The 23,428-nt window shown below is 61.7% G+C and overlaps 2 protein-coding genes across 12 annotated transcripts in view; one reads left to right on the top strand and one right to left on the bottom strand.

Annotated features, from left to right (window-relative positions):
* Nucleotides 1-6,636, top strand: part of INPP5A (inositol polyphosphate-5-phosphatase A) — a 182,259-nt gene extending 175,623 nt beyond the window's left edge. For 4 of the 10 annotated variants that reach the window (XM_082424873.1, XM_082424875.1, XM_082424882.1 and 1 more), the window contains 3 exons: nt 1,439-1,550; nt 4,176-4,244; nt 5,253-6,636. In XM_082424873.1, the coding sequence (XP_082280999.1) occupies nt 1,439-1,550; nt 4,176-4,244; nt 5,253-5,456 (385 nt within the window). In that variant the 3' untranslated portion in view covers nt 5,457-6,636. Of the gene's footprint in view, nt 1-1,438; nt 1,551-4,175; nt 4,245-5,078; nt 5,167-5,252 lie in introns of all 10 variants that reach the window. The other 6 variants (XM_082424877.1, XM_082424876.1, XM_082424880.1 and 3 more) reach the window with 4 other exon arrangements.
* Nucleotides 6,637-7,739: 1,103 nt separating this feature from the next.
* Nucleotides 7,740-9,893, bottom strand: NKX6-2 (NK6 homeobox 2). 2 transcript variants are annotated; one of them, XM_082424890.1, is made up of 3 exons: nt 9,456-9,893; nt 9,193-9,365; nt 7,740-8,922 (listed from the first exon to the last, which is right to left on the bottom strand). In XM_082424890.1, the coding sequence occupies exons 1-3, from the start codon at nt 9,859-9,861 to the stop codon at nt 8,668-8,670; spliced, it is 834 nt and encodes a 277-aa protein (XP_082281016.1). In that variant the 5' UTR covers nt 9,862-9,893; the 3' UTR covers nt 7,740-8,667. The 2 variants fall into 2 exon arrangements, with proteins under 2 accessions (XP_082281016.1, XP_082281015.1); XM_082424889.1 differs by having other exon boundaries at nt 9,193-9,893.
* Between the last annotated feature and the right edge of the window lie 13,535 nt (nt 9,894-23,428).

Genomic DNA, 23,428 nt, shown 5'->3' with positions numbered 1-23,428 from the left:
ATCCTACTCTGGACACTCAGGGTCGGCCCGTGCGGACCCCGATTCCCGCAGCTCCCGGGAGGATGGGGCAGGCGAGCGTCGCTCCTTCAGGACCACAGCCAAGCTAGGCTGGGACGTGCCTGAACAAGCCCGCCATTGGCCCCCCTTTTCCCTGAAGGAAGTTGTAGGGTGGTCAGTGCTTCGTGCCATCAGCAAGTATAATGCTGTTAGAAGCAGAGATTAGGGACGTTTTGTTTGTAGCCATGTTTGCTGCTTTGGGTCTTCAATGAACTAAATTCCTGCAGGGCCTGGGGCCGTAAGTCGCCGTTTCTGGCGAGAGTGTGTGGAACGCTCTGGAGGATGGAGGAGGCTGAGAACCGTTAACTCAGGTTCTGCGGATCCTGACCACGGGCCACAGAGGGAGGGAGGAGGGGCAGAGGCCCCACGCGAGCAGGTGCCCAGGACAGAGCAGCCCGGGAAGACAGTGGCATTTTTCTCCTCCAGCTGAAAGCACAGGAAAATTTAATAGAGAGTAAAGTGCCATTCACAGCAAATACCATGTGGTATTTTGGAACTAACCTAAAAAGCACATTAGACCTTTGCAAGGAAAAATTTTAGACTGTATTGAAGGCCATAGGAGATGCACCACGAGAAAGCAGACCCGCCATCCTCATGGGTGTGCAGGGAGCACGGCTGAGGGTCCCCCAAAGCCAGTTAGTTCATTCTGGTTAAATTCACCTGCTGTTAGTTCAGTGCAACCCAATCAAAATGCCCACGGGGTGGGGTGAGCAGTTTTACATGGACCAGGGCGGACCCGCTGGGCAGTGCAGAGCCCGGAGCCGGAGGTGCCGGTGAGTTCTGGGCCTCAGCCAGGCGGCTAGTGCCAGGGTGTCGGGGGCTCAGCTGGTGGTCACAGGCCCCACCTGCTTCTCGCCATGTCAGTCGGTCGGCTGTGGTGGCTCCATTCCCAAGGGGCCCCGGGCCTCTCCCCGCTGCCACACCGGGCCGGTGGGCGGGAAGCGGGGCCCGTGCGGCCAGGGCGGTAAGTCAGGGTCAGGCACACACTCCACCACAGCGAAGGTCCAAGGCCACGGCCCGGGCACCTGGGCGCTTCCTGAGGTGGACGCCTCGGTGGGACAAGGGTGTGGCGTCAGTCTGTGCCCAGGCCTCCGTAGGCTCCTGGGCAGGTTTTCGTTGTGCTGTAGGCCGCATCCAAAAATAAAACCAAGTTTAATAGACGTGTCCGTGTCTGTGGGGAGGGTTTATCTGAAGTGCTGGGTGGGACAGTCCTTTGACTTTATTCTGGAAACTTCCGTCCGCCTGTTCTCCCCCTGCACAGGCTCGGCCTTTCTGAGGTGCGTGGGGCAGAGCCCACGCCGCCCTCCCCCGGGCGCGGAGGAGGGGCTGGAGGAGGGGCCCTGCGGCTGCTGACCGGTGCCTTCCTGCCCTGTCTCCCCAGCTACCCATACAGTGAGGACTCCAGCCAGGGCCGGCAGTACATGAACACCCGGTGCCCCGCCTGGTGTGACCGCGTCCTTATGTCCCCGTCCGCCAAGGAGCTGATTCTGAGGGTAAGTGTGAGGGCCGCGCAGGCCAGAGCCCGGGCGGGTGGGGAGCCTCGGGCCAGGGGACGTGCCCTCCTGCCGGCCCCAGGATGAGCCCTGACGCTGTCCTCGGGGCTGGGATGGAGCCCGATCTCCAGTGTCTTTCTGGATTCAAAACAGGCACAAACTGTCGCCAGTGCTTTAGGAATCGTTTTAGTTCATTGTGTCCGCGGGGGAGTCAATGAGCTCTTGTCCTCGAAAGAGCTTGGGAGCTGTGAGGTCCGTCCTTATTTTCCTAAGTTGTAAATCAGAGCCAGAGTCACACTGGGGCTTGAGAAGTTAAAGATGAATGTCCAGCACTCAGGAGGCAGCCCCGTGAGACTGGGTGCGGGGAGAGTTTGAGTTTCCTGGAGCCTCTTGATTTCCCGGGGATTTTCAATGCCCACGTGTAACACAAAAGGACTGCTCTAAAGAATCAACACCTGCATTGGTTTTGTCAACCCCGTCAGTGAAAAAATATAATAACGAGGTGCACTGATTCTTCAGGGCAGCGGTCTGGTCTCTGCGTGATGTGGGCAGCCAGTTAGGAGAGGGCAGGAGGTCCCCACGGCCCAGGCCGTCCCCCAACCTCAACCCAGTACGTTTTGGGCTCTAGTGACCTCCCTCCACAGCCCCCGAGGCTGCTGCGAGGAGCCCTGTCTGCGCCCCTGGGCCCCAGGCCCTTACCCAGAGACGCAGCCAGGAGGGCAGAGCCCCCTCGGCCTGCCCAGGTGCACACCCGTTCCCCTGCTCGGCAGCCCCTGCAGATCCCCTCCAGGAGGCCCCACTGCTGGCCTTTCCGGGGCGGGCCGGCCCTCCACGCTCTGCCTTGAGCCAGAGCCCCCGGGTGCGTGGGGAGGGAGGCTGCTGGGCCCGGGTTGGAGGTGGGGACGCATCGGGTCCGCACTGAGCTTGCTCTGACGGGGCCTGGGGGCTGGCCGGGGCAGCCTCGGCAGCCCTCCCCGGGGCCTGTGGGCAGGGCCTGCACCCGGCTGTGACACGCCCGCCCCCAGAGCCCATCGCGGAGGACAGGTGCTGGCTGGGCTGCTCCCACAAGCAGCCTTCCCGAAGGGAGCTGCACGGGACATTGGCCCTGACCACACAGACCCGGGCAAGCGTGCCTGGTGCCCGGCCTCGGACGCAGCCGTCTCTGCTGGGCCTGCCCTTGGGGCCCTGAGATGCCATGTGAGGAAGCAGAGCGTGGACAGTGGACATAGCGGCTCACGCCGGCAGGCGAGCTGAGCACAGGGCTGTGTCCAGAGAGGGGGCCTCAGGGGCCTCGGGGCGCGGAGAAGAGGCCAGTGTCCTCTCCCAGGGAAAAAGGCATCCTGCGGTAACCCCACCAAGACAGCAGGAGTGCGTAGGATGGTGAAGGGGGTTGCCCAGGGCTGCAGACGGGTCCAGCAGAAGGCGGCACTGCAGGCTGTTTTACCTGCGTTCACATCATGTCAGCTTCGGGGCCCGAGATTTGATGCTGCAGACACAGTGGGGACAGAGCTCGGCTGGGTGGCCCAGTGTGGGGAGGGCACAGCGCCCTTCTGGGGGGTGGGTGGGAGCCCCGGCAGGCCCTCCCCTGGGGGCTGCCCGGCGGGCGGCAGGCGTTACCAGCCCACTGGCCGTGGCGCGAGCAGCTCCCACGGCGTCATCCATCACGCCACGCTCGGTCACCTCGGCATCACGTTCGTCCTGCTTCCCGGCCCCGGGACACGGAGGTGGCGGGCGTGGTGATGAGTTGCAGCGAGGTGAGCGGCGCCCGCTTAATTTGTTTATCTGTCTCACGATTGTGCACTTGGAAATCCACAATTCTATGCTGCCTTTGTGAATTACCACGCTGCGCTTGATGAACGTTTCCCCACTCCGGGGAGGTTCTGTGATGGCGAAGGACGCGCAGAGGGGTCTTTACGCCTTCTGGCAGGCGACCATGCTGCAAAGTAAACCTGACCTTAAGCTTCCTGCTGCATTAAAGATAATTCAGCTTATAGTCTCAGACGCTTCAGCCGAGGATGTGAAATCCTGGCCCAGTTGGAGCCAGAGCCGACTGACTGCGGGAACACACCCTTGGCTGCACACCTGGCGTTAAGGTGCCTGCAGGCTGGCAGAGGCAGGAGGGCGCCCTCAGCCCTGCGTCACTGGGCGCAGACCGCTGGGTGCGGCAGCGTGGCGTTCGGGGAGTCTTCTCGTTTGAACAGGGAGTTCTGGGTCCAAAACAAATGGCAACAGGGAAAACAGGAACCAGGTGGGCTTCCTCTGTGCCGGGGGCACAGCTGGAAAGAAATGTCACAGCTGCCCCGACTGCAGCGAGCACGGTCCAGGGCCCGGCCCGGAGGCAGAGGGGAGCTCGGGCTCCACACCCACCGCCCGTGTCGCCACCTCCCAAGGCCGGAGCCCTCCCACCTGGGAGAGCAGGGTGCCGAGGTGCTGCCCGGACGGCCCGGACCTCCATCCTGGGGGCCAGAGGCACACTGGCGGCTCTGAGCCAGCCAGAGCCCCACGGAGACGTGGGCACAGTGGCCGCGGGCGGAGCATCCGCTGGGCTGCCACCCGCTCGCTGCTCTCCCAGGAAACACCCCCATTTCCGCCTCCCATGCCTCTCCCTCTGTTTGCTTTTCCCAGTCGGAGAGCGAGGAGAAGGTTGTCACCTACGACCACATCGGGCCCAGTGTCTGCATGGGAGACCACAAGGTGACGGAGCCGCGCCGCGGTCTGGGGGCCGGGCCCGAGGGGCGGGCCGTGGCGGGCTTTGCAGGCTGGGGGCTGTGGTGGACTGCTTCTACTGCCCCTCTTCTCCGCCTCCTTAGTCTACTGCACAGAGGAGGCCAAGTTGGTCTGTTTTTATTTAACTTTAATAAAATACCAGAAGGTAGGTAGGTAGGGGCTAGATAGGCAGGTAGATAAGGCAGAAGTCACTGGTCACAGAATAAAATACACAGTTTTACTATTTGTAAAAGGAGGCTGTGTCCACCACTGGCTATTTCTGGAGGCCGTTTCCTGAACGTGCACTCAAGTATTTTCCTGGCTTCTGGGGCAAGCACCCACGGCCAGTGCGGGTGGGAGACGGGCGGTGGGAGACGGGTGTGTCACCGACCCAGTACCTCGGGGGAAACACCAAGTATTTGTTCCGGGACTAACTTTGTACGTGTGACTGGCCCAGGCCCCTCCGAGGGGCGTGTGAGTGACGGGTCGTGTGTCACCATCAGCCACATGAGAGATGTTCACCGTTTCCCATTTTCACGGCCTCTGGGCGGTCGCCCACACTGCCCAGGGGGCCGGATCCCAGGACGGGCTCTGTCCTTCCCCGTGTTCTTCGGGCCTGAAATCAGCTTTCACGTTGTCTTTATCTGGAAACAACAGCGTCTTTAGAGAACGCGAAGGCCCTTTGCCTCTAGCCTCTGGTCGCCCAGTCCCACCAGCTCCTCGGGAACTGGGGCCCTGCGCTGGGCCCGCGGGCCGCGGCCGGGTAGCCCGGGAGCGGGGTCTGGGCGCCCGGTTCTGACGGCCTCTCTTCTCCCGCTGCAGCCCGTGTTCCTGGCCTTCCGCATGGCGCCCGGGGCAGGTAAACCTCACGCACGTGTGCACAAGTGTTGTGTGGTGCAGTGAACTGGTGGTAAATATGCCTCCTCCCTCGAGTTCACCTTTCTGAGCTTTCCGTGGTGTGTCTGTCCCCTTAACAAACGGCTGATTCCACGGCAGGGAAGCGATGCCAGCGCCACGAGGGGACCCCCGGCGAGACCTCCCTGCGGCACGAGGAGCCACGTCCTCCGACAGCTGCATCGACAGGCCCGCCTGCGCGCCACCGCTAGACGGCCGGCCCCACACGTCGCTTCCGCCCCGGACGGCGCTCCGGACAAGCCTCACATACCTCACTGTCGTGTCTGTTCGTGTGACATCAAGTAGAAACATGGGGATTTTTTAAATAAGTCACAGTCCTGTCGCCAAAACTCTAATAGACAGCAAAGAGATTCTGCATTTTAGACTTCACGGTTTTCGATTTTTAATCATTGTCAGCGTGGAGGAGCTTCTCCGGCGTAGAAACCCCACAGGGCTTGGAGTCCCCTCTGTGGCGGGGCGGCCGGGGCTCTGCCGGCCGGCGGCGTGGCCCTCGCTTTCACTTCTGGAGGCCCCTTCCCTGTTAGTCACTCTACTGCCATGTTACATGGTTTTTGAATCACACTGCAGCTGCTTTCCATTTTTATATATATAAATATATATAAATATATACTTTTTAAAAATAATTTATAAACTTACCAAAACTTACGCTAAATATACTTTCCAGTATGAACGCTTGAGTGTCGTATCAGCAGGGTAGAATTGGCGTCTAGGAGTTTGGTTACGTGCACGTCAACACACAAAGCTATAAAACAAGTACTACGACCCAGCAGAGCCGTCAGGGGTCACACCGACCACAGCACATCCATACGAGCAGTTGGAGACTCCTAGGCCTTTTTCTGCCTAATATTAAGAACTGAATGTGAAGTTTATAGCTAGCTCGGGTGTACCTTTTAAGAATTTTGTAAACCGTTTTGTCTGTCTTTTGTTACTGTTCTATGGTGCCAAGTATTCTACATAAAACAATAATATCATGGGAGAAATAAAAATAGCTAGTCTGCTTCTGATAGAAACTGCTTGTAACGTGGCCTGTATATAAAAATATTCAGAGAAACAAACTGTACACGTCCTTGGATGCTGAACCTCTAACGACCTGTCGTAACCCTGCTGCACGTACTTGCTCCTGGCACCCGGCGGAGCAGTGAGAGGTGGTCCCAGGGCCCGTGGATGAAACACAAACGAACGTTTTATTGATTTGCTTTAACACTACAGAACTCCTGGGCTGGGTGAAGGCGCTGGGTAGAAGCTTGTTTTGGATAAATCACAACCGTTGCAAGTGAGCTGGCGTCCACGTGCCGAATCTGTGTCCTTGACGGTACCGTCAGGGTCTGTGTCAAGCTGTGGTCGCTCTGCTCTGGCCGGCCCACGGTGATTCTGTGCAGCGGGGTTTCAGCTGTTGGTCACTCAGGAGGCCTTTGGAAATGACCGCTCCGGTCCCTAAGCAATAAAATCGATCGTGGTGAAAATATCCCGTCTGCTTTGCATTTCCTCCTCCCGTGCTCTGGGCCCTTTGTAGCCTGCAGTGCAGGCAGGCTACGCTCCTCGGCAATCCTGGACTCCATTCTGTCGGATACTGTTACAGAACTGAGCTATGGCGTGAGAGCAGAGAGATCATCTTTTGGATTTTTACTGCAGAGGTAACTACTGGGATTTACCCCTCAGCATTTTTTAAATGAGATTACATAAATGCATTGCTTTCCTCAAAACTTTAAAACTGGAAATTCCTTTGCTCTTAACTTGAGCTGAAAGAATAGTTCACTCACATAAATTTTGAAAAAAAATTAATGCTCCCTTAGAAAGAAAACCAGCCAGTGAAAAAGTCTGTTTTTTAAATTGATGCAGCCATGTGGCAAAAAAAACCCAAAAAACAAAACTTCAACCTTTTACATTTCTCTTTAACATTTTCAATAATGCCTTCCAAGAGAAATCTTACAGTAATACAACCCTTTATTCAATTTTTAAAATTAACACAACAGTTACGCAACCACGTGGAGCGTCCAGAGTCTGAACGGATGGGGTGGTCGTCTGTGAACCAGAGCAGACTCAGGCTGCTGTTAACTGGAATCCTGGCCCTTGGATTCCGGGGTGAGGAACAGGCCAGAGGGAGGAGGGCTTCCCGGGCCTCCGCGGGGCTGGGGGGCTGGGTCGGGCTGGCCGATCCAGGGAGGTGCCGGGTGGAGGACGGAGCTGCCCAGGAGGAGGACAAAGTCCAAGCACCGGCCAGATGTGCTTCCCCACATCCCAGGGTCAAACGGGCAAAGAAAAACTCCAGGGCCCCTGAGAGAACTGATGCCGCCGGGGCAGCAAAATTATTTTGGATTTCTCTTTGTAGTCCCAGTTTGAGTTAAACCCTGCTTTCTACCGATGAAAAAAATCTATTAAACGGCAGCAGAAGGGCTATGGTGCTGATGAATTTAAAACCTGATTTATTTCACCCAATGTGAGTTCAGTGCTACTTCAAATTATGTAGCTACTAAGGCTGGGCATGTTTCAGCCTACATAATCAGAGCAAAGCACATCGGCAGGAGCTAAGGCCCAGCGGCGCCCCTCACCGCCCCCCCTCCCCCCCTCCCCCCCCCCACCCGCCAACACCAAAGGGGAAAGGTACCACTCCGGGTGGGGCAGGAGCGAGGGTTCACCTGCCCTTTCCGGCAACCCCAAATGTGTTTAAATCTGCCCAACCCTCATCCACCTAAGCCAGCAAAACAGCGGGCCTCCAGAGCCCTGGGGAGGGCGCCCTGGGCTGGGGCCGGTGGAGCTGGGGGGAGGGACGGGGACAAGGGGTCCTACCTGCTGCCCCGCGCGCGCCACAGCTGCCTGCGCCGGAGGAGCCGCCGCCGCCGAGCGCCCAGCGCCCCGCTCCATCCCCCCGCCGTCGGCTCCGCTCCAGCTCGCTGAGTCCTGGCTCTTCGCGGCCCCCGGGCGGCCCGAGGTTCTCGGACGGGGCCGCCTTCCCCGTGCCGGGCCTCGCGGTGCCCTCGGTCCTGCGAGCTGCTGCCGCCCGGGCAACCTGGGGCGCGAGGCGACCGGGACTCCATCACGCCCCGATTCCGAGCCGGACCCGCGCCAGACCCAGGCGCCCCTCCGGCAGAAGGCGCGGACCCCGCGGCATTGAAGACTGGACAGGGGACCCGGGACAGCGGGCCCGGCAGAGGCAGAGGGCCGCGCCACCGCGCAGGGCGTCTCGCCCGCAGTTTTCGATAAGGAAGAAACACGCGGTGCAGCCTCGGGAGCCACGGCTCCGACGGGGACGTGTCAAATAATTTATTGATTATACAAACTGATTCCTCTCAGGACGCGCGGCAGCGGCGGTCCCGATCCCGCGCCCACGCCGAGGACAGGGACGCGGGCGCTCTGGGGTCTCCGCACGCCGAGCCCGAGCCAGGCCGCTTTATAACTTATTCTGTAAAAATATATATACACACTCCGGCGCGGGCGGCTGGCGAGGGGCGCCGGCCCGCGTCCCGTACCCTGGTTGTCCGGCCTCGCCGCCGCGTCCTCACGAGGCGTCCCCCGCGCCGCCGCCGCACGGGCTGACCAGCGCCAAGTTCGAGGGTTTGTGCTTCTTGAGCAGCCGCGTGATCTTCTCGTCGTCCGAGTTGGGGTCCAGGGGCCGGTTGTACTCGTCGTCGTCCTCCGCGTCCGAGCCGCCCACCTTCAGCTTCTCTGCGTCCGAGTCCTGCTTCTTCTTGGCCGACGCCATCTCCGCGGCGTGCCGCTTGCGCCACTTTGTCCGCCGGTTCTGGAACCACACCTGGGGTGGAGGGTGCCCATCAGGCGGCGCCTCCCGAAGCACCCGGCCCGCGGCAGCTTGGCCCCTCGGCGGCCCGGCCGGAGACGCCGCCAGCCGCGGAGGGACGCCCGAGGCCACCCCTCTGCCCGGGCCCGGCCGCGGGGCTGGGCGCCCCCGGGACCGGGGCCAAGGCCGGCGGCAGCTCGCAGGCCGTTCGCAGGACGCGGGGGAGCGGGTGGGCCTCGGCGCAGCGGGACCCGCGGGGGGCCGCCCGGGCCGCAGCCGCCTCACCTTGACTTGGCTCTCGGTCATGCCCAGGGAGTAGGCGAGGCGCGCGCGCTCCGGCCCCGCCAGGTACTTGGTCTGCTCGAAAGTCTTCTCCAGCGCGAAGATCTGCTGGCCCGAGAAGGTCGGCCGCGAGTGCTTCTTCTTGCCGTCCTTGTCCAGGACCCCGCTGGCCTGGGCTGCAAAGGAGGGCGGGTGAGCGCGGCCGGCGGCCCCGCGCCCCCGTCCGCCCCGCCGCCCCACGCCGAATCCGCGCGTGGGCCACTTACCCGGGCCGGCCAGGCGCGGGTCCCTCCAGGGCGAGCCCTGCACCACGCCGGGCCAGAAGATTGGCGGCCGCCCGGGCAGCTCGGCCAGAGGCTTGGGGTAGCCGCGCGCCACGGCGGCCGCGGGCCCGAAGTAGACGCCGGCCGACGAGGCGAGCCCATTGAGACGGGGCAGGCCGCCCAGGAGGCCGCCGCCCGCCGCGCCCACGGGCCGCCCCAGGATGTCGCTGATGCCGTGCGGGGTGCCGAGCGGCAGCTGCGCGCCCAGGCCGCCCAGCGCGGGCGCCTTGAAGCCGGCCGGGCCCTGCAGCGCGTACGGGAACAGCGACGTCTTCATCTCGGCCATGTTGTGTAGCGCGGCCAGCGGCGCGCTGCTCAGCACGAACGCGCCCGGGCGGTTAGCGTCCATGGGCGCCGCCGCCGCCGGCCCGGGCGCCCATCCAGGCCCCGCCGCCGCCGCCCGCGCCCGCCGGCCCGGGAAGTTTGCGCGCGACCCGGGCGGGCGCCGGCTGCAGCGGGGGCTCGGGGCGCGGGCGCCGACGGCGCGGATGGCGGGCGCGAGGGCGGGCGGCGGCTCCGGCGCGGGGTGGGCGCTGGCGGCTCCGGGGCCGGTCGGAGCGGCGCCGCGCCGCGCGGGCCGGACGCGCTGATAACCGCGGGGCCCCCAGGCGGCGCGCGCGCTGATTGGCTGCCGGCGACCGCGGCCCGGCCATTGGCCAGCGCCCCCGCCGTCTGCGCGCGCCCCCGCTGGCCGCGCACTCCATGAAGGGCCCATTAGCCCGGCAGGTGCCTCCCGGGCTGTAAATTTGCTGCCTGATTTATCTCCCCGGGGACGAAATAAATCCCGTTGGATGGGAGTTTAGTTAGGCAAAGGTTTTAGTGGGAAATCAGGAAAAAATACGGGAACATATTTTATCACCGAAAGAATGCAGATTTGAGGATCCCCTTGGTACACTCCGTGCGCCCCATTCGGTGAAGAGGCACAGGCGGGAGGGCGCGGGGATTCAGCAGGCACCTTCGGGGTCACAGTCCGCGCCCCGCCTTGCGGCTTCCCGGCCGCCCCGGGCTCAGGTTTGAGGGAGGAACGAAAACATTTCCGGGAACATTCTCCTCTGGGATGCAGAAGGGCGGAGGAAGCGGGACGTCAGAGTCCACGGGCCGAATGCTAGACTTGGCCCGCGAGAATCTGCGCTGGTTTCACCAACCAATGGCTGGCGCCGTGGCGAGGCCTGTCCCGGGGCCACACGCGAGGCTGCCGAGTCGCGCGCGCTGCCGGAGGGGCGGTTCCCGGTCCCCTCCCTGCCCTCGGGACTGTACACTGCCGGGTCAGGGCGCGGGGACCGCCCGGGCCTCCCGGTCAGGCGTTTCCCGGCCGCGAAGTCGCAGCTTGTTCCCGGGAGGCAACCTGAGTCCGGAGCTTGGACCTGGGCGCCGCGACCTAGGGCACAGCCGTTCCCTCGTGAAGCGCGGCCCGAGCCGGCGGTCGGGGACCCTGGCAGGCTCAGAGTCCGGGTCCCAAGGCGTGCGGGGCAACGCTCAGGGCCTTAACGTGGGTGCGCGCCCGAAGTGCAGCCAGCGGGCAGTAGCGTGGCCTTTTGACGGGCACGCAGGGCCCATGGTGTCCTCCTCTGGGTGGAAAAGCCTCCCACCCCGTGGAATTGCTGTGCGGGTTCAAATAAGATCGCAGTGGACTGCGGGCGCCGGCGGAGAGCCAGTGCTGGGTACAGTTCTGGACGTCGCCTCCTTGGTTCTCTTGGGTGGTGTCACATAGCAATTACTAAGTGGCGGCTATTATTATTATTCGCTGCCTGTTGGGAACGTGACGGGAACGTGTGCGAACGGACGGCTGCAGTTTCGTGGCTGGGCGGCGGTGTGCGCCAGGCCGGCCTCTCTCGGGCCTGGTGTGGTCGGTTAGCAACGACGTTCCCGTTTCATCCCGGCCGCCAGGGTTTCTGTGGCGCGGACGAAGGCGACCCTTTCGACTCTGTGCAGGGACCCAGCGTCCGCTGGCACTGAGACCTTTGGGGGGTCCATTTTCGTTTTGTGCGGTTAGCTTTCGGGTCTTGGCGCTGCGAGTCCTTACACCAGATCGCCGCTCAGAAAGCCATTGGCCGCCGGGGCTGGGCGGACGTTCGGTGGCCGCCCCTGCCCGCGTGTGCGCGCACCGTGCTGTCCCGGGCGGCGCGCCGTGGCGCGTGGTGCCCCCGGCTTCGTGCGCGGTGCAGTCCGCGCGCATGGGAATTTCTCTCTTCCTGCTTCCTCGGCCGGGGCCGCTCTCGCGGGATCCGGGTGTGGCTGCCCCGCAAGCGAGCGGCACCTGCGGAGCCAGGCCCGGGATACCTAACGAGCGCGCACCTCTCGCATTCCCGCGCTACCTACGGGCGGCCAGGCCCCGAGACCCGCCCCGGGCCTCGCTTGAGCCCCACCGCCTCGGGCACAGCGGAGGTGCTCCCCGAGAGCCCAGCCGCAGGGAGGATCCTTCCCAGCAGGGTTTGGGCCCCTCTGGGCTCCTCGGAAGCGGCTAACGGGGTGGCCAAGGCTCGGGCTCTGATGGAGATGGCAGTTACTGGCTTGGGGGCGGGGCCAAGTGAGAGGGGCGGGGCCGGTTCCCTACTCCCGGCACCAAGGAGCCGACTCTGGGCAGCTGTGGCCGAACAGTCCTCTGGGGCGGGCCGGGAGTGGCGCGCCCGGACGGGACGACAGGGCGCACTATCCTCCCTGCGACTCTGGCTCGGTGGCAGGAGGAACACCGCAGCTCTGGGCGCCGCGCTGTGGCTCCTCGAGCACCCGGGCTGGGGCCTCCGCAGTCCTTTTTACCACTGAGGAAACGGACACCCCGAGTCGCTGCCCTGCGCCCCGGGTCTGTCTGCGCCGCCGGGCCCCCCCTGGACCACGGCCGGAATGCTTGGGGTCGCGAGTGGGGCTGCTTCTCCCCTGGCCGCAGCGTGCTTGGCTCTCCAGGGAGCCAGCGGCCCTGGGTGCAGGATGGGGGGCCGGAGTGCGGTTTGGAGGGCCCAGAGAGGATTGGGGGCGCCGGGGGTGCGGGGTGAGGGCGGCCTCTTCTCCATGCTCTCTGGCGGTGGGTGTCTCGGTGCCCTCCCCATGCGCCCTGTCCTGCCCGGCGCGCGGGGGTTCCCAAGCCCCGGGCGCAGCCCCTCAAGCCCCCAGGACGCCACGGCTCGGGACACCCTCCCCCAGTGCCCCAGTCCCGAGTGTGTAGACTTGTTAACTTGCTCGACTTGCCTGCCCGCCATCTCTGGGCGCTCCGAGGCTGCGCCCCTCCACCTTCTACCCGGCTCCCACGCCACCCCCTCCTCCTGAGCTCCCGGGAGCCGCCCCCTGGGTGGGATCAAGGGAAACGCCCCCTCCTCCGGGGACGGTACCGTGGCCGCCTGCGGGGAAGGAGCGCCTCTCGGCTCCCGAAGCCCGCGCTGATTGCCACCGGGGTGGAGAGGTTCGCGAATGCCACCTCCTGGTGCTGAAAGAAAAGTCCTGCCTGGGAAGGCGGCGGGCACTTCGGCGCTCACACTTAGACGCTGTGGGAACACGCAGAGCGCGCGTTTGACAGAGACCTTTACTTAGTCAACGTTTATTTATTGGGCACCTACTAGGTGCCAGGCATGCTCTGGAAGAGCCACGTGAACGCAGAGAACTCCACCTCTGCACCCCGCCCTGCCCCCAGGGGAGGAGTGGGTAATAAACAATAAACCAAAAAACTTTCGGAAGTCCCTGCAGGAGGGGAACAGGACCAATGATCGCTGGGAAGGGGGAGGTCAGGGAAGGTGGTCCTCCTGGAGGGCCAGCCAGGGCCAACAGGTGTCCAAGCGCAGGGTGGGTCAGAGCCTGGCCGGCAAGGGCCGGGGGGGGGGGTGGGGAAGGGGGGGCGGAGAGGGAGGGGCATAAGGGCGCTTGCACCTAGAAGGAGCTTGGATTCCATCTCCAGCCACACAGGTACCCCTGGAGTTGGCAAAAAAACCTCGTCAAAGGAAAGATTTGTCATTTTGTGGGGCCGGCAAGTCATGGAGCTGCTACCCGCTCGGTGGCTTCCTGCAAAGGGCAAAGGGCCCTGGCTTTGTCCTCCCATATGTGAGCAGTTCTCAGCCTCTGGGAGCTCGAGGAGGTGACCACACCTGGGGGCAGATTCAGGGGGCTGCTGACCCAGGGGTTGGTGGGTCAAGAGAACCAAGTGCTGCCCGCAGCTCTGGGATGAAGGGGCAGAGGCGCAGTCACCTGGGCCCTGGAGCTGCAGGAACTCCCAGGTTCTGGAGATGCTGAAGGAGCCCGGCTGGCACAAATCCCACCCCCTCCCAGCAAACGCCCGGGCCACAGAGAAAGACCAGATCCCTGCCCATCCCACTGGGCGCCCTCCACTGGCTGACCCCCCGAAAGGTGGCTGGCAGACACCCGTCACTGCGCAGGGGCGCGAGTGGAGGCTGCCCTGTTCACTCGCTCCCAGTGCCACCAGGGCAGTGACTGAAGGCAGCGAGAGCACTGAGTGCTGAGGGTGTGCAGGACCTGGGGTGAGGGGCACGGGTGGCTGGTAGGGGAGACCCAGTTGGGCACCGGGCCCCGCCTCACCCCTCTCCCACCTGCATTAGGGCCGAGTGCCACGCACCGCGCTCCAACCCGGTCTAATCCCCACATAGCGACCCGTGTGCCTCAGAACGAGGCCCCCTGTGGTCTCGCATCCCTCTGACCCCCACACTGATCCGTGTGCTGCCACCCCGCCTTCCGCCGGCCCCGGACCGCTGTCCCCCCATCTTCCTGTGGCGCACTTCCTGCTCCCTCGGCTCTGGACTGGACCCTCAGCCCCAGCCTCCACCAGGCTGGCCTGCCCCTCTGCACGGTGGCACCTTCCAGAGAGTCAGCACCTGGGTGCAGGGCCCCCGTGCTCCGGCCACCTGGAGGGCTGAATAAGTGCTGCCGAGTCAAGGACTGAACATGCACCCCAGTCCCAGGCTTCAGAGGGTTTTCCGGAGCCCGTGCTCCCCCAGGGAGATGGCACTGCTAAGAGGCTCCAGGCGCCCTGAGCCAAAGGGCACCATGGGCGTGTGGCGCCCCGGAAGGGACGTCCCTGGGAAGATCCTAGCAAGACCCTGGGAGGCGGGGACCGTTGGTGGGTGGGTGGGGGCCCCCGAAGGTATATGAAAGAAGCAGCAGAGGCTGAGGGGCCCCAGCTGCCCCCCCCCATCTCTGGGGACCTCCTACCCCTCCCCCATCCTCTGTGATGCTCTGGCTTCACTGGACTTGAAGCCCCTGCCCCAGCCTGGGCCGGGTGGGCATCTCCCACTTTGCAGAGCCCCTCCCCACACCCCCAGCTCGCCCTACCCCAGCTCCTTCACTTCTTTAAAGGTTATGTATTTTGATAAATGTAATAGCCATAGAGGAGTGTACAGAGCTACCCTACACGTTCTTGTCGTACAAACCTGAGTCTCTTTTACCATTTTGCTGTGCTGGCCTCACCTTTCTCCTCCTGAAGGAAGAGCCCGGCTGCCAGGTTGAGATCTGACACAGAGGCTGGGCGGCCGCCAACACGCTGGTCTCCCAGGACCTGTGGCTGTGCAAGCCACCGGTACTGGGTGACTTGACCTCACGACTCTGGGTCGTTCTCTCTTTGGGGCACGTGGCCACAGGCCTCTCCTGGTTGCTGGGAGGTGCCCGCATATGAACGAACCCCTTTGCTGATGTAGGTCCAATTATTTTCGTTCTCTTCTCAGGCAGCTTCTTAAGAAGGTGGCACCTTCCGCCCTCCCTGGCCAGTGCCTCTGGGCTCAGCGGGGCTGCCCTATCTGATGGGCAGCCTCGGGTTTCAGGCACCCGGCCTCTGCGCTTGGGGCGGCGCTGGCCATACTCCACGGCTACCGGCACCCTGCGTGCCTCGTCTTCCTCCCTCTCCGGCCCCTCCCTCCTTCTTCTTCCCCTTCCAGGGTCCCTCCCCCAGGTCTGCTACCCCCACCCATCTCGCATTCCCCACGTGAACGTCCAACAGGCGTCAAGGCTGTGCTGCCTCTTCCTTTCCAGGTGTCCTGCAGGGTCCTTGGTGCAGGATGGGCTCCAACCCACCAGGGGCCCGGCTGCTAAGAGCTTGAGTGAAGGAATGGCTGGATGAACAACTCCCTGGCAGAGAGGATTTGGGGCTCAGGAGGGAAACGTCCGTGTGGGTCTGGTCCAGGCCAAAGGCTCGGACGAACCTGCCCCCCAGTCCCCCCTTCGCCCCGCCTCCAGGCCTGCCTGGCCCCAGCTCTGGGGCACCTTTCCTAGGGTTGCCATTTTGCTCTGCGTTCCTGCTTCTGGGTGGCACCTGGCTCTGGGCTGGAGACCTGTGGGCACCTTTCCCCTCAGCCACATCCAAGCTGGACCCGGCGAGGGCTCGGGCCCCCTCTCCACACCCGGGAGCGGGGCCACCACTCCCTCCGGCTGAGGCGTGCGCCCCCAGATGTTCTCACCCGAGCTGGAAAGCATCCCCCAGCCCGTGGCTGTGGAAACGGGAGCCAGGCGAGGGGCCCCGGGGGGAGGTGGCCTCTGCCCTGACCGCAGGCGGCAGGCACATGGCGCCTCAGAAGCACTCTTCTGGGGTCCCAAGACTCTTGTCTCCCTCAGGAAAGGACAAAAAGTGGCAGCCGTAAATCCATCTCCGAGCTCATTCCTGGGGCCTCGCGGCACCACATGCGCTGTCGTGGGTAATGAGCTCTCTCCCGGGGCTGCTCTCCCGCGGGTCTGACCGCGTGCCAAACGTGCTAATTGGGCGCCAAGTACAAGATTTGTGTTAGGGCGTCTGCTCCAGCACCTCTGCTCTGCTCCCAGGATGGGATCGGACAGCGCTGGCCAAGGAGACGCTTCCGGAAGGGCTCCTGGCTACACTCCAGGCCGCTCCGGCCCCCGGGTGGGGCTTCCTGGTGGGTGAGGGGTCCAGCTGTGCCGTGGCCAGTGCCCTCCCATCACCCGCCGTGCGGGGCTGGGCTCGGGCCTCAACGTCTTTGTCCTCGTACCCCCAGGTCTTTATTAAGTGCCTTTCGTGGCGGAGGGGGGCAGACAGGAGGCAAATTAATAACCGAGCCTGACAGACGGCAGGGTAGCATTATTGACACGGTGACCCCTGCACTGCTGCTGAGGGCGCTTGCGGCTACCTGGGGGAGGGGCAGCTTCCCTGGAGACCCGCCCAGGAAGTGGGGTTCAGTCTTCAGGGGAGGAGCTGCCTATGATGGGAACCAATTTGCACTTTTAAAGGGTCACTGGGCTGTGGATGGAGGGCGGGACCAGGCGGGGTTTCAGGTAAGAGTGATGGAGTCCCCGCCCCGTTCCCGGGTAGGGGCCGGCACACAGGGGGCCTTGGTCTAAGGAAAGCCTTACAGCCGGTGCACAGGTCAGGGCGACTGCTTGCCGTAGACCGGGCAGCCTGTCCTGTAGCCTCCCATACGTGAGGGACAGCCAGGCTGTGAAAACCCCCCGACTCTGAGGCAAAGAGCACCTCACGGCCCTTGCAGCACGTGAGGGGCTTCCGGCTCCCTCCCAGGCTGCCCGCTGCCTGGCCATCCAGCTGTCCGGGCAGTGCATCCGGCAGGGCTGGGCAGGGGAGCGAGCTGGGCCCGGGAGCTGGTCTGGCACGTGACCCCCAAAGGCTCAGGCGCTGTGTGCAGCTGCCAGGCCACTGAACCCCTCTGCCACGGGGCTGGTGGGTACGGGCACCCCCAGGCGCTGGTGGCCTGTGGCATCAGTATGTGGCTTGGTCTGTAGGGGCCCAGTGAGCTGCCTGAATTTCATGGTCTGGCTGCCTCTTCCTACAAAGGGCCCAGGAGAGGCTGTACCTAATTTAATTCAGCTAAGGAAGCTAATCCACCCTCCCAGCCAGAGTTCCTCTGCCCGGCCCAGGGGACTTGCTTTGCTTCTCCTGGGAGGACCCCACTCTCTCTCCTGATGACCAGCTTGGCCATGTGATTGCTGTGGCCAGGGAAAGATGGGCGGGAGGACAGATGCCAGCCCAGGTGGAATCTTTAGGATCCCTCGTGTCCACCAGTTTCCTGGCTCTTTGTCTCACCATGAGAACGGCGTGTCCCAGACCTGCCCCAGGTGAGAAGACCGGGATTTGGGGGCAGACACTGCCGCAGGCCCCGGGGACAGCGGCCCCCAAGGACGGAATGCACAAAAGACGCCACATGTGGGGGGTCTCACTCTCTATAAGATCCGGCCCCCACAGAACTAACACACACACTCACACTCCCGTCTATGCCCCTTCTCCCACCGGGCCTGTGTCACGGCATCTTCATGGAACCGCTGTTCAGGGCCCAGAATTGCTCGGTCCTGCAGACCAGTTTTGTGGGTGTCCCATAAAGGGTGTCACCTTTAGCAGTTATACTGCGAAGACCACGGCGTACACATGCAAAACCTCTGATATCCTTGTTAGGATAAATTGCTGCAAGCCCCTGACCAGATCTGAAGATTTCTGTATTAATCCTGCTGGTGTGTGTAGTTACAGCAGGTGTCTTTGGCCTTCTGTGATCTTACTTTGTGTCTTCCTTTCCTTCTCACCTTGGTTCCCCCAGTTCTCATCCTTCATCATCCGGTCTGCTTTTTAGTCTCTTTTGGCTTGGGCACAACGTGGGGACCCAGGAGCTCCCCCGGGAGTCCTGGGCGGTCCAGGCGAGGAAGGTAGGGCTGTCCCTGCCTCTACGGTTCATCTCAAGACAAAGCTACAGCTGACAACAGTGGAAGCTACAAGCTGTTCTGAAGACAAACCTGGCACCAAAATCCTTAAGAGTTAAAAAAAATGACAGAAATGCACAAAGAAGCAAAAAGAAACCCAATTGTGGTCATGAACCTTAACTCACCCTCCGCATCCATGATGGCCCAAGTCAGTTGCAGACACTGGAAGGATAAATGATCAATGCTGGGATCTAATAAATATATCGAGTTCTCCGTCCTGAACACAGAGGCATGGCAGAGTTACAGGAGTTGACCATACATTATTCACAAAGAAGATATCAGTAGTTTCACCAAAATAGACAGATTGCTTGTATCCTGGGAGCACAGTAACCCGGGGTGCGGCCATGTATGAAGTGTGAGACGCCCACGAAGACATGCAAAGTGGGGGAACCCTGCTATGACAGCACTTCTAATATACTAGCACTTTGGGGAAATCGTGTCATTTCATCATTAAATATATGGACACTCACCCAAAGAAAAGTCCTGGAAGTACCCGTGGCACCAAACCCTGCCCTGGGGAGGAGCCTGGGGAGGAGGGGCGGAGCCTGGGGAGGAGGGGCGGAGCCTGGGGAGGAGGGGCGGAGCCTGGGGAGGAGGGGCGGGGCTTGGAGAGGAAGGGGAGGGCAGATCTTGCCTTCCTTCTTGTAGTCTCTGCTGCGCTCTTCGGTTTTTTCTATGAGCAGGGATTACTTTTATTAATAAAAACGACAAAGGCCCACATCCTGGGAACTGAGTGGCCGTTGGTCATGACTGATGAGGCCGGGCTGGGGTCCGGGAAGACCTGCGTTTGTTTGAGCTCGAGGACCATTTTCTCCGGCCGAAGTGAGTTCGGAACAGCCTGCCCTGTTGGTTGTGGGCCTGTCGGCAAAACCAGCAACGCAGCAGGAGGAAGGCCAAGCCCGCGGGGCTGGGCGGCAGTGGGGTCAGCGGGCCGAGAGTTGTGGCCGGTCAGGCACTGCCCGAAGCAGGCCGTGGGGCGAGGTGGTCCTGGCCACGAAGTGCCCGTGATGCCCCCGTCCTCTGAGCAAGTCCCCCCCGACTGGTTCCTAAGAGCACCTCGAGCCTGCTGGGCCGCAGCCTCGGGCTTATCCACGAGCCGGCCTCGCCCGCTCGTGGCCCTGGCTTTCACGAGCCTCCGCCGCGGACTGCACCCCGCGTGACCTTCGCCGCGAGGCCATCCCCGTGCCTGCGTGGGAGCTGTCGTGAGTGCGAGGACTTGGGGGCTGGTCCCCGCAGCGGGGCAGCCTCCTCGGGGCCGCCCTGCGCTGGGAGAGGCCTGTGCCGGGGAGGACCCCGCCAGCCAGCGGCCGAGCCCCTTCCCGGGAGCGCACCGCCCTGCACGTGCCTGCGAGCCGCCTCACCCCGCACTGCAGAGTCGGCTAGAGGGGCGGGCTGCAGGCGGAGCCGGGCGGGGCGACGGACACACGGTGGTGGTCAGCGAGGGCAGGAGGACGGCGCGGGGGTGGAGGGGGGCTGGAGGGCAGGGCAGGGGCCACACAGGAGGCGGACGGCCCCCATCGGGATCTGACCCCTCCCGGCCCTGCCTGGAACAAGCTCCCATCGGGACCAGGCCGGCTCTCCTCCAGCTGATCTGAGCTCTGTGTCTGGGCAAAATCGTTTGTTTTTAATCTTAATTTCTCATTAAACCGGTTCCAGAGCCAGCAGATCAGGTGGTGATTCTGTAGCTTTATAATACTGGCACTGCAGCTGGGCAGATGGAATGAGCCAGGATGCCTGAGTGGTCAGGATGCTTGGATGTTTGGAGCCTTGAGAGCTCTGATGCTTGGACGTTGGCCCCAGGACAGCAGAGGCTGCAGATAAATCTTCTTTCCACTTTTTACTCAAATGCTAAGATTTAGGCTCTAAGGCTGATGTCTATGCTCAGTTTCCAGTGAAATCCAAAATAATCTGTTGTGAGCGGTGGATCTGAGGAAAGGGCTCGGGGGGCAACAGGCGGCCCGGGGTGGGAGCCTTGTGGACGGCGGCCTGGGCCAGGATGCCGGCTCCTCAGCGGATGGCTGCCCCTGTGCCCACGACTGGGTCTCTGTCCACACTTGTCCTGGCTCCTGAAACTTGTCCCCATCGCCTGTCACTGCCCTGTCGTTCCTCAGGGGTCAGGTGTGACGGGTTACACCACAACCAAAGGATGCTGTCCGTGTCAGTGATGGCCACGCGGACAGTGTCATGACATGGTCCCCAGAGGCAGCGGCAGAGGCCAAACAGTGTCCTTCTCCCCGGGCTTTCCCTGCCTCCAGGCCCCCCCTCCCTCTGCCTGCCTGGGGCTCTGTCCTCACTGACCCGGCCGCCGTATCCAGTGTTCCCAGCCTCCACCCGGAGACTCTCCTCAGAGCCTGGGCCCGTCCAGGCACAGCTGCCCCTCCTGCAGAGGCCAGAGTCTCCCCCCGTGGGGAGGGGCTCCGCAGGCCCAGCAGACCCCCTGATCTCAGGGCACCGGGGCAGAGGAGGCCTCTACCTTATTATCCTGATGCCACCTCTCACCTCGTGTCACAAAGAATTAAAATCTATAATAAGAAAATTTAAGAGCTCCCCATCAGCTCCTTCCCGGCCATTAGCCAACCGCACGGGGATATTAATCTCCTCATCTCCCCTTGGTCTCGATGAATTGTGATAAAAATGTCAAACAATGAGATTATATTGGCCGAGAGAGCCGTGTGATTGACCGGCAAGGCAGGGCGCGTCCCTGGAATCAGCCTGACCGAGGGGGCGGGCTGCACGCTGCAGTACACCCCCCGGGACCCCCTCCGATTCTGCGTGGGCACCCGGTCCATCCGAGGCCGGCGTTGGTCCAGTGAGCAGGGCTGTCCCTAGGGAAACCTGCTGCTGGGCGTGGGGGCCTTGGGGACCAGAGTGATGCTGGGGGGGGAGGGGAAGAGCAGGCAGCACCCGCACAGGACAGACCCCTGGAGGCGGGGGTCACAGGCCCCTCCCAGAGTCTGCCCCACGGAAACGCTCTACACGGGAGGGCTGGCCCATGGAGACGCCCCCGGGGTCTGCAGTCAGGCCCGAGCCGGGAGGGAGTTTGCAGGCGCCACTTCCCAGGAACCACGCTGCCTTCTTCTTTATAAGGGTGGAGACGTATTGAAAATTGATTTCTCTGCTGGAAATGGGATAATTAAACTGGTTGTTTCTATCTCCATCATCGTCATAGTAAAATGAGAGGACAGTGGGTTATGCACGGCATGAAGTAATACTGTATGTCTTAATGCAAGGGAACATTAATTGAATACAAATGGCCTTTCTTGAAGTTGCTGGGTTATATTTCAGAGATATGGGATAATGATGCCAGTTAATCATTTTTACAAGATATAAAATTACTGGCTCCTCCAGGACGATCATTGAGGAAAACAATTGTTCACAGTGATTGAAAATAGAGTTTTAATTATTTAATACAGAAATTAAACTATTAGAGACAGCGTTGAATGAGGGAACTTAATAGAAATTTATATACAAGCGCCTGTGAACATTTTAGCTTTATTAACCTGCCTAATTTCTTAATCCAGATCAACCTGGAAGGGCTGCTTTAGCTGTGATTGTGAATTAACCGCTTGCAGAGGAGGGTGGGCCCAGGCTCCCCAGGCCCCAGGTGGATGGGGGAGCTGGCTGGAACCACAGGTTCCTGGGAAGCGTGGTGAGGGGCAGCCGTGCCCTCAGGTTGGCACTGGAACACCCCACTGGGAATCCCGGGGCGGGGGGGGGCGGTCCAGGAGCTCAGAGAGCCCGTGCCTGGAGGTGTGAGCCAGGGGCCATGGCAGACCAAGGCCAGGGTCTCCCACGCGGCCAAAGCGGTGGCCACGTCATGGAAGGTGGACCTTGGTCTGTGCCTGGCGATGCTGTTCCGTGGGATTCGATGAGGAAGGAGGTGCTGACCCGGCCAGGAGCTGGGACCACCCACGAGGCAGGTCCTATGAGCATGAGCCCCCCACACCCCGGCTGGCCCAGCTCCAGAGCCCACTGTCCCCGGGCCCCCAGCCCAGTCTGCTGCTGCCCCCACTCACCCTCCGGTCCCCCCGCTTCCCCAGTGATGAGCGGGACCCCAGGTTGCCTTGCCCCATCCGGAGAGGCCCCCTCCAAGCCCGAAGGGCCCTCGTCCCGGTGCATCCGATCTGTCGTGTTTACAAGCAGCCTGTTTGAGGGTAGGAATGCTTTAAACAAGGTTTCTGATTAAAATCTTGAAACGGTAAGTCCTTTACCATGTCGTGCGAGACCACCAGGAGCTCACTGTGCAAAAACACAGAGGAAAATCCAGAAACCATCAAAACATGGGTTTCTGCCTTTGTGTGGCTCTGAGTGCTTTTCTCCCTTTAATCCCCCCCCCGAATTTCCTACAATAAAACATATTGTTAAAAGAAACTTCATATTTTAAAAATATGAAAATCACTATTTCCAAGACATAAATTTGGAAAACAAACTGAACTTTTAAGTAGGTGACTGACGAGCAGGAACCGACTGGTCCGATTCGCCGGCTGCCGCGGGTGAGGGACCGACGCTGCCGCCCGGGACCCGGGGGCCTGGACGCAGGCAGAGCGGCTGCGAGGACGACGCTGGGCCCCTCTCCTCCCCATCCGGCCCGCCCTGGGTGCTGCACTTTCCGGGGGAGGGGGTGGGGCTCCTGGGTGACCAGCTCAAGGGCGTGGAGCCCATCCGGAGTCTGGAGCTCAGCTTGGACCAGAGCCGACTGCTGATGGGGAAGTCGGAGGCTGGGCGAGGGCAGTGGGAAGGTCTCCCGGGGCCCCTGGCCCCCCGTGCCCCGTGCCAGGGCGCCCCATCATCCACCTGCGTCCTTTCTGGAACGTTTAGAACTTGCAGATCTGGTCGTCCTTTCTCAAAGGGCTGAAGGGCTGTCCACCGTTCAAATTGCATTCTGTCTCCTATTATTACCAATAAATTCCAAGTCATCTTTCTTCTCCTTATAGTTTTTAGGGTTACATAAATTTCACCTACGCAGTTCTTTCATGCTTGAATATATTACAGAATGCCACTTCTGTTATAGGAGCTAATTGATACTGTGATTTGTTATGTTGCTGGGACATAATTCAGAAAGTTATCGTAGAGGCTTTGATGCACGGAACGGCACTCACTGTTGAACATCTCTCACAGGGGCAGATGCAGCATCAGGTAAATGTGACGCTGCACAGATGAAATATTTCCAGAAGCTTTTATTCTTGTTGTTTGGGTGGGTGCCAACATCGTTCTAGAAGAAAGCTCATATTTCCAACGCTGCTTGATTTGAATTTATTCCCTGGTCATTAGTTAGT

Source organism: Balaenoptera physalus (genome assembly GCF_965194825.1).
Source record: "Balaenoptera physalus genome assembly, chromosome: 14".
NCBI lineage: Eukaryota > Metazoa > Chordata > Mammalia > Artiodactyla > Balaenopteridae > Balaenoptera > Balaenoptera physalus.
The sequence above is the reverse complement of the archived record's forward strand: the minus strand, read 5'-3'. Positions and strand labels throughout refer to the sequence as shown.

Coding starts and splice junctions, on each gene's coding strand:
- NKX6-2 (XM_082424889.1), bottom strand. CDS start 9,861: ATGGACGCTAACCGCCCGGGCGCGTTCGTGCTGAGCAGCGCGCCGCTG. Junction 8,923..9,192: donor TGACCGAGAGCCAAGTCAAG/GTGAGGCGGCTG, acceptor CCTCCACCCCAG/GTGTGGTTCCAGAACCGGCG.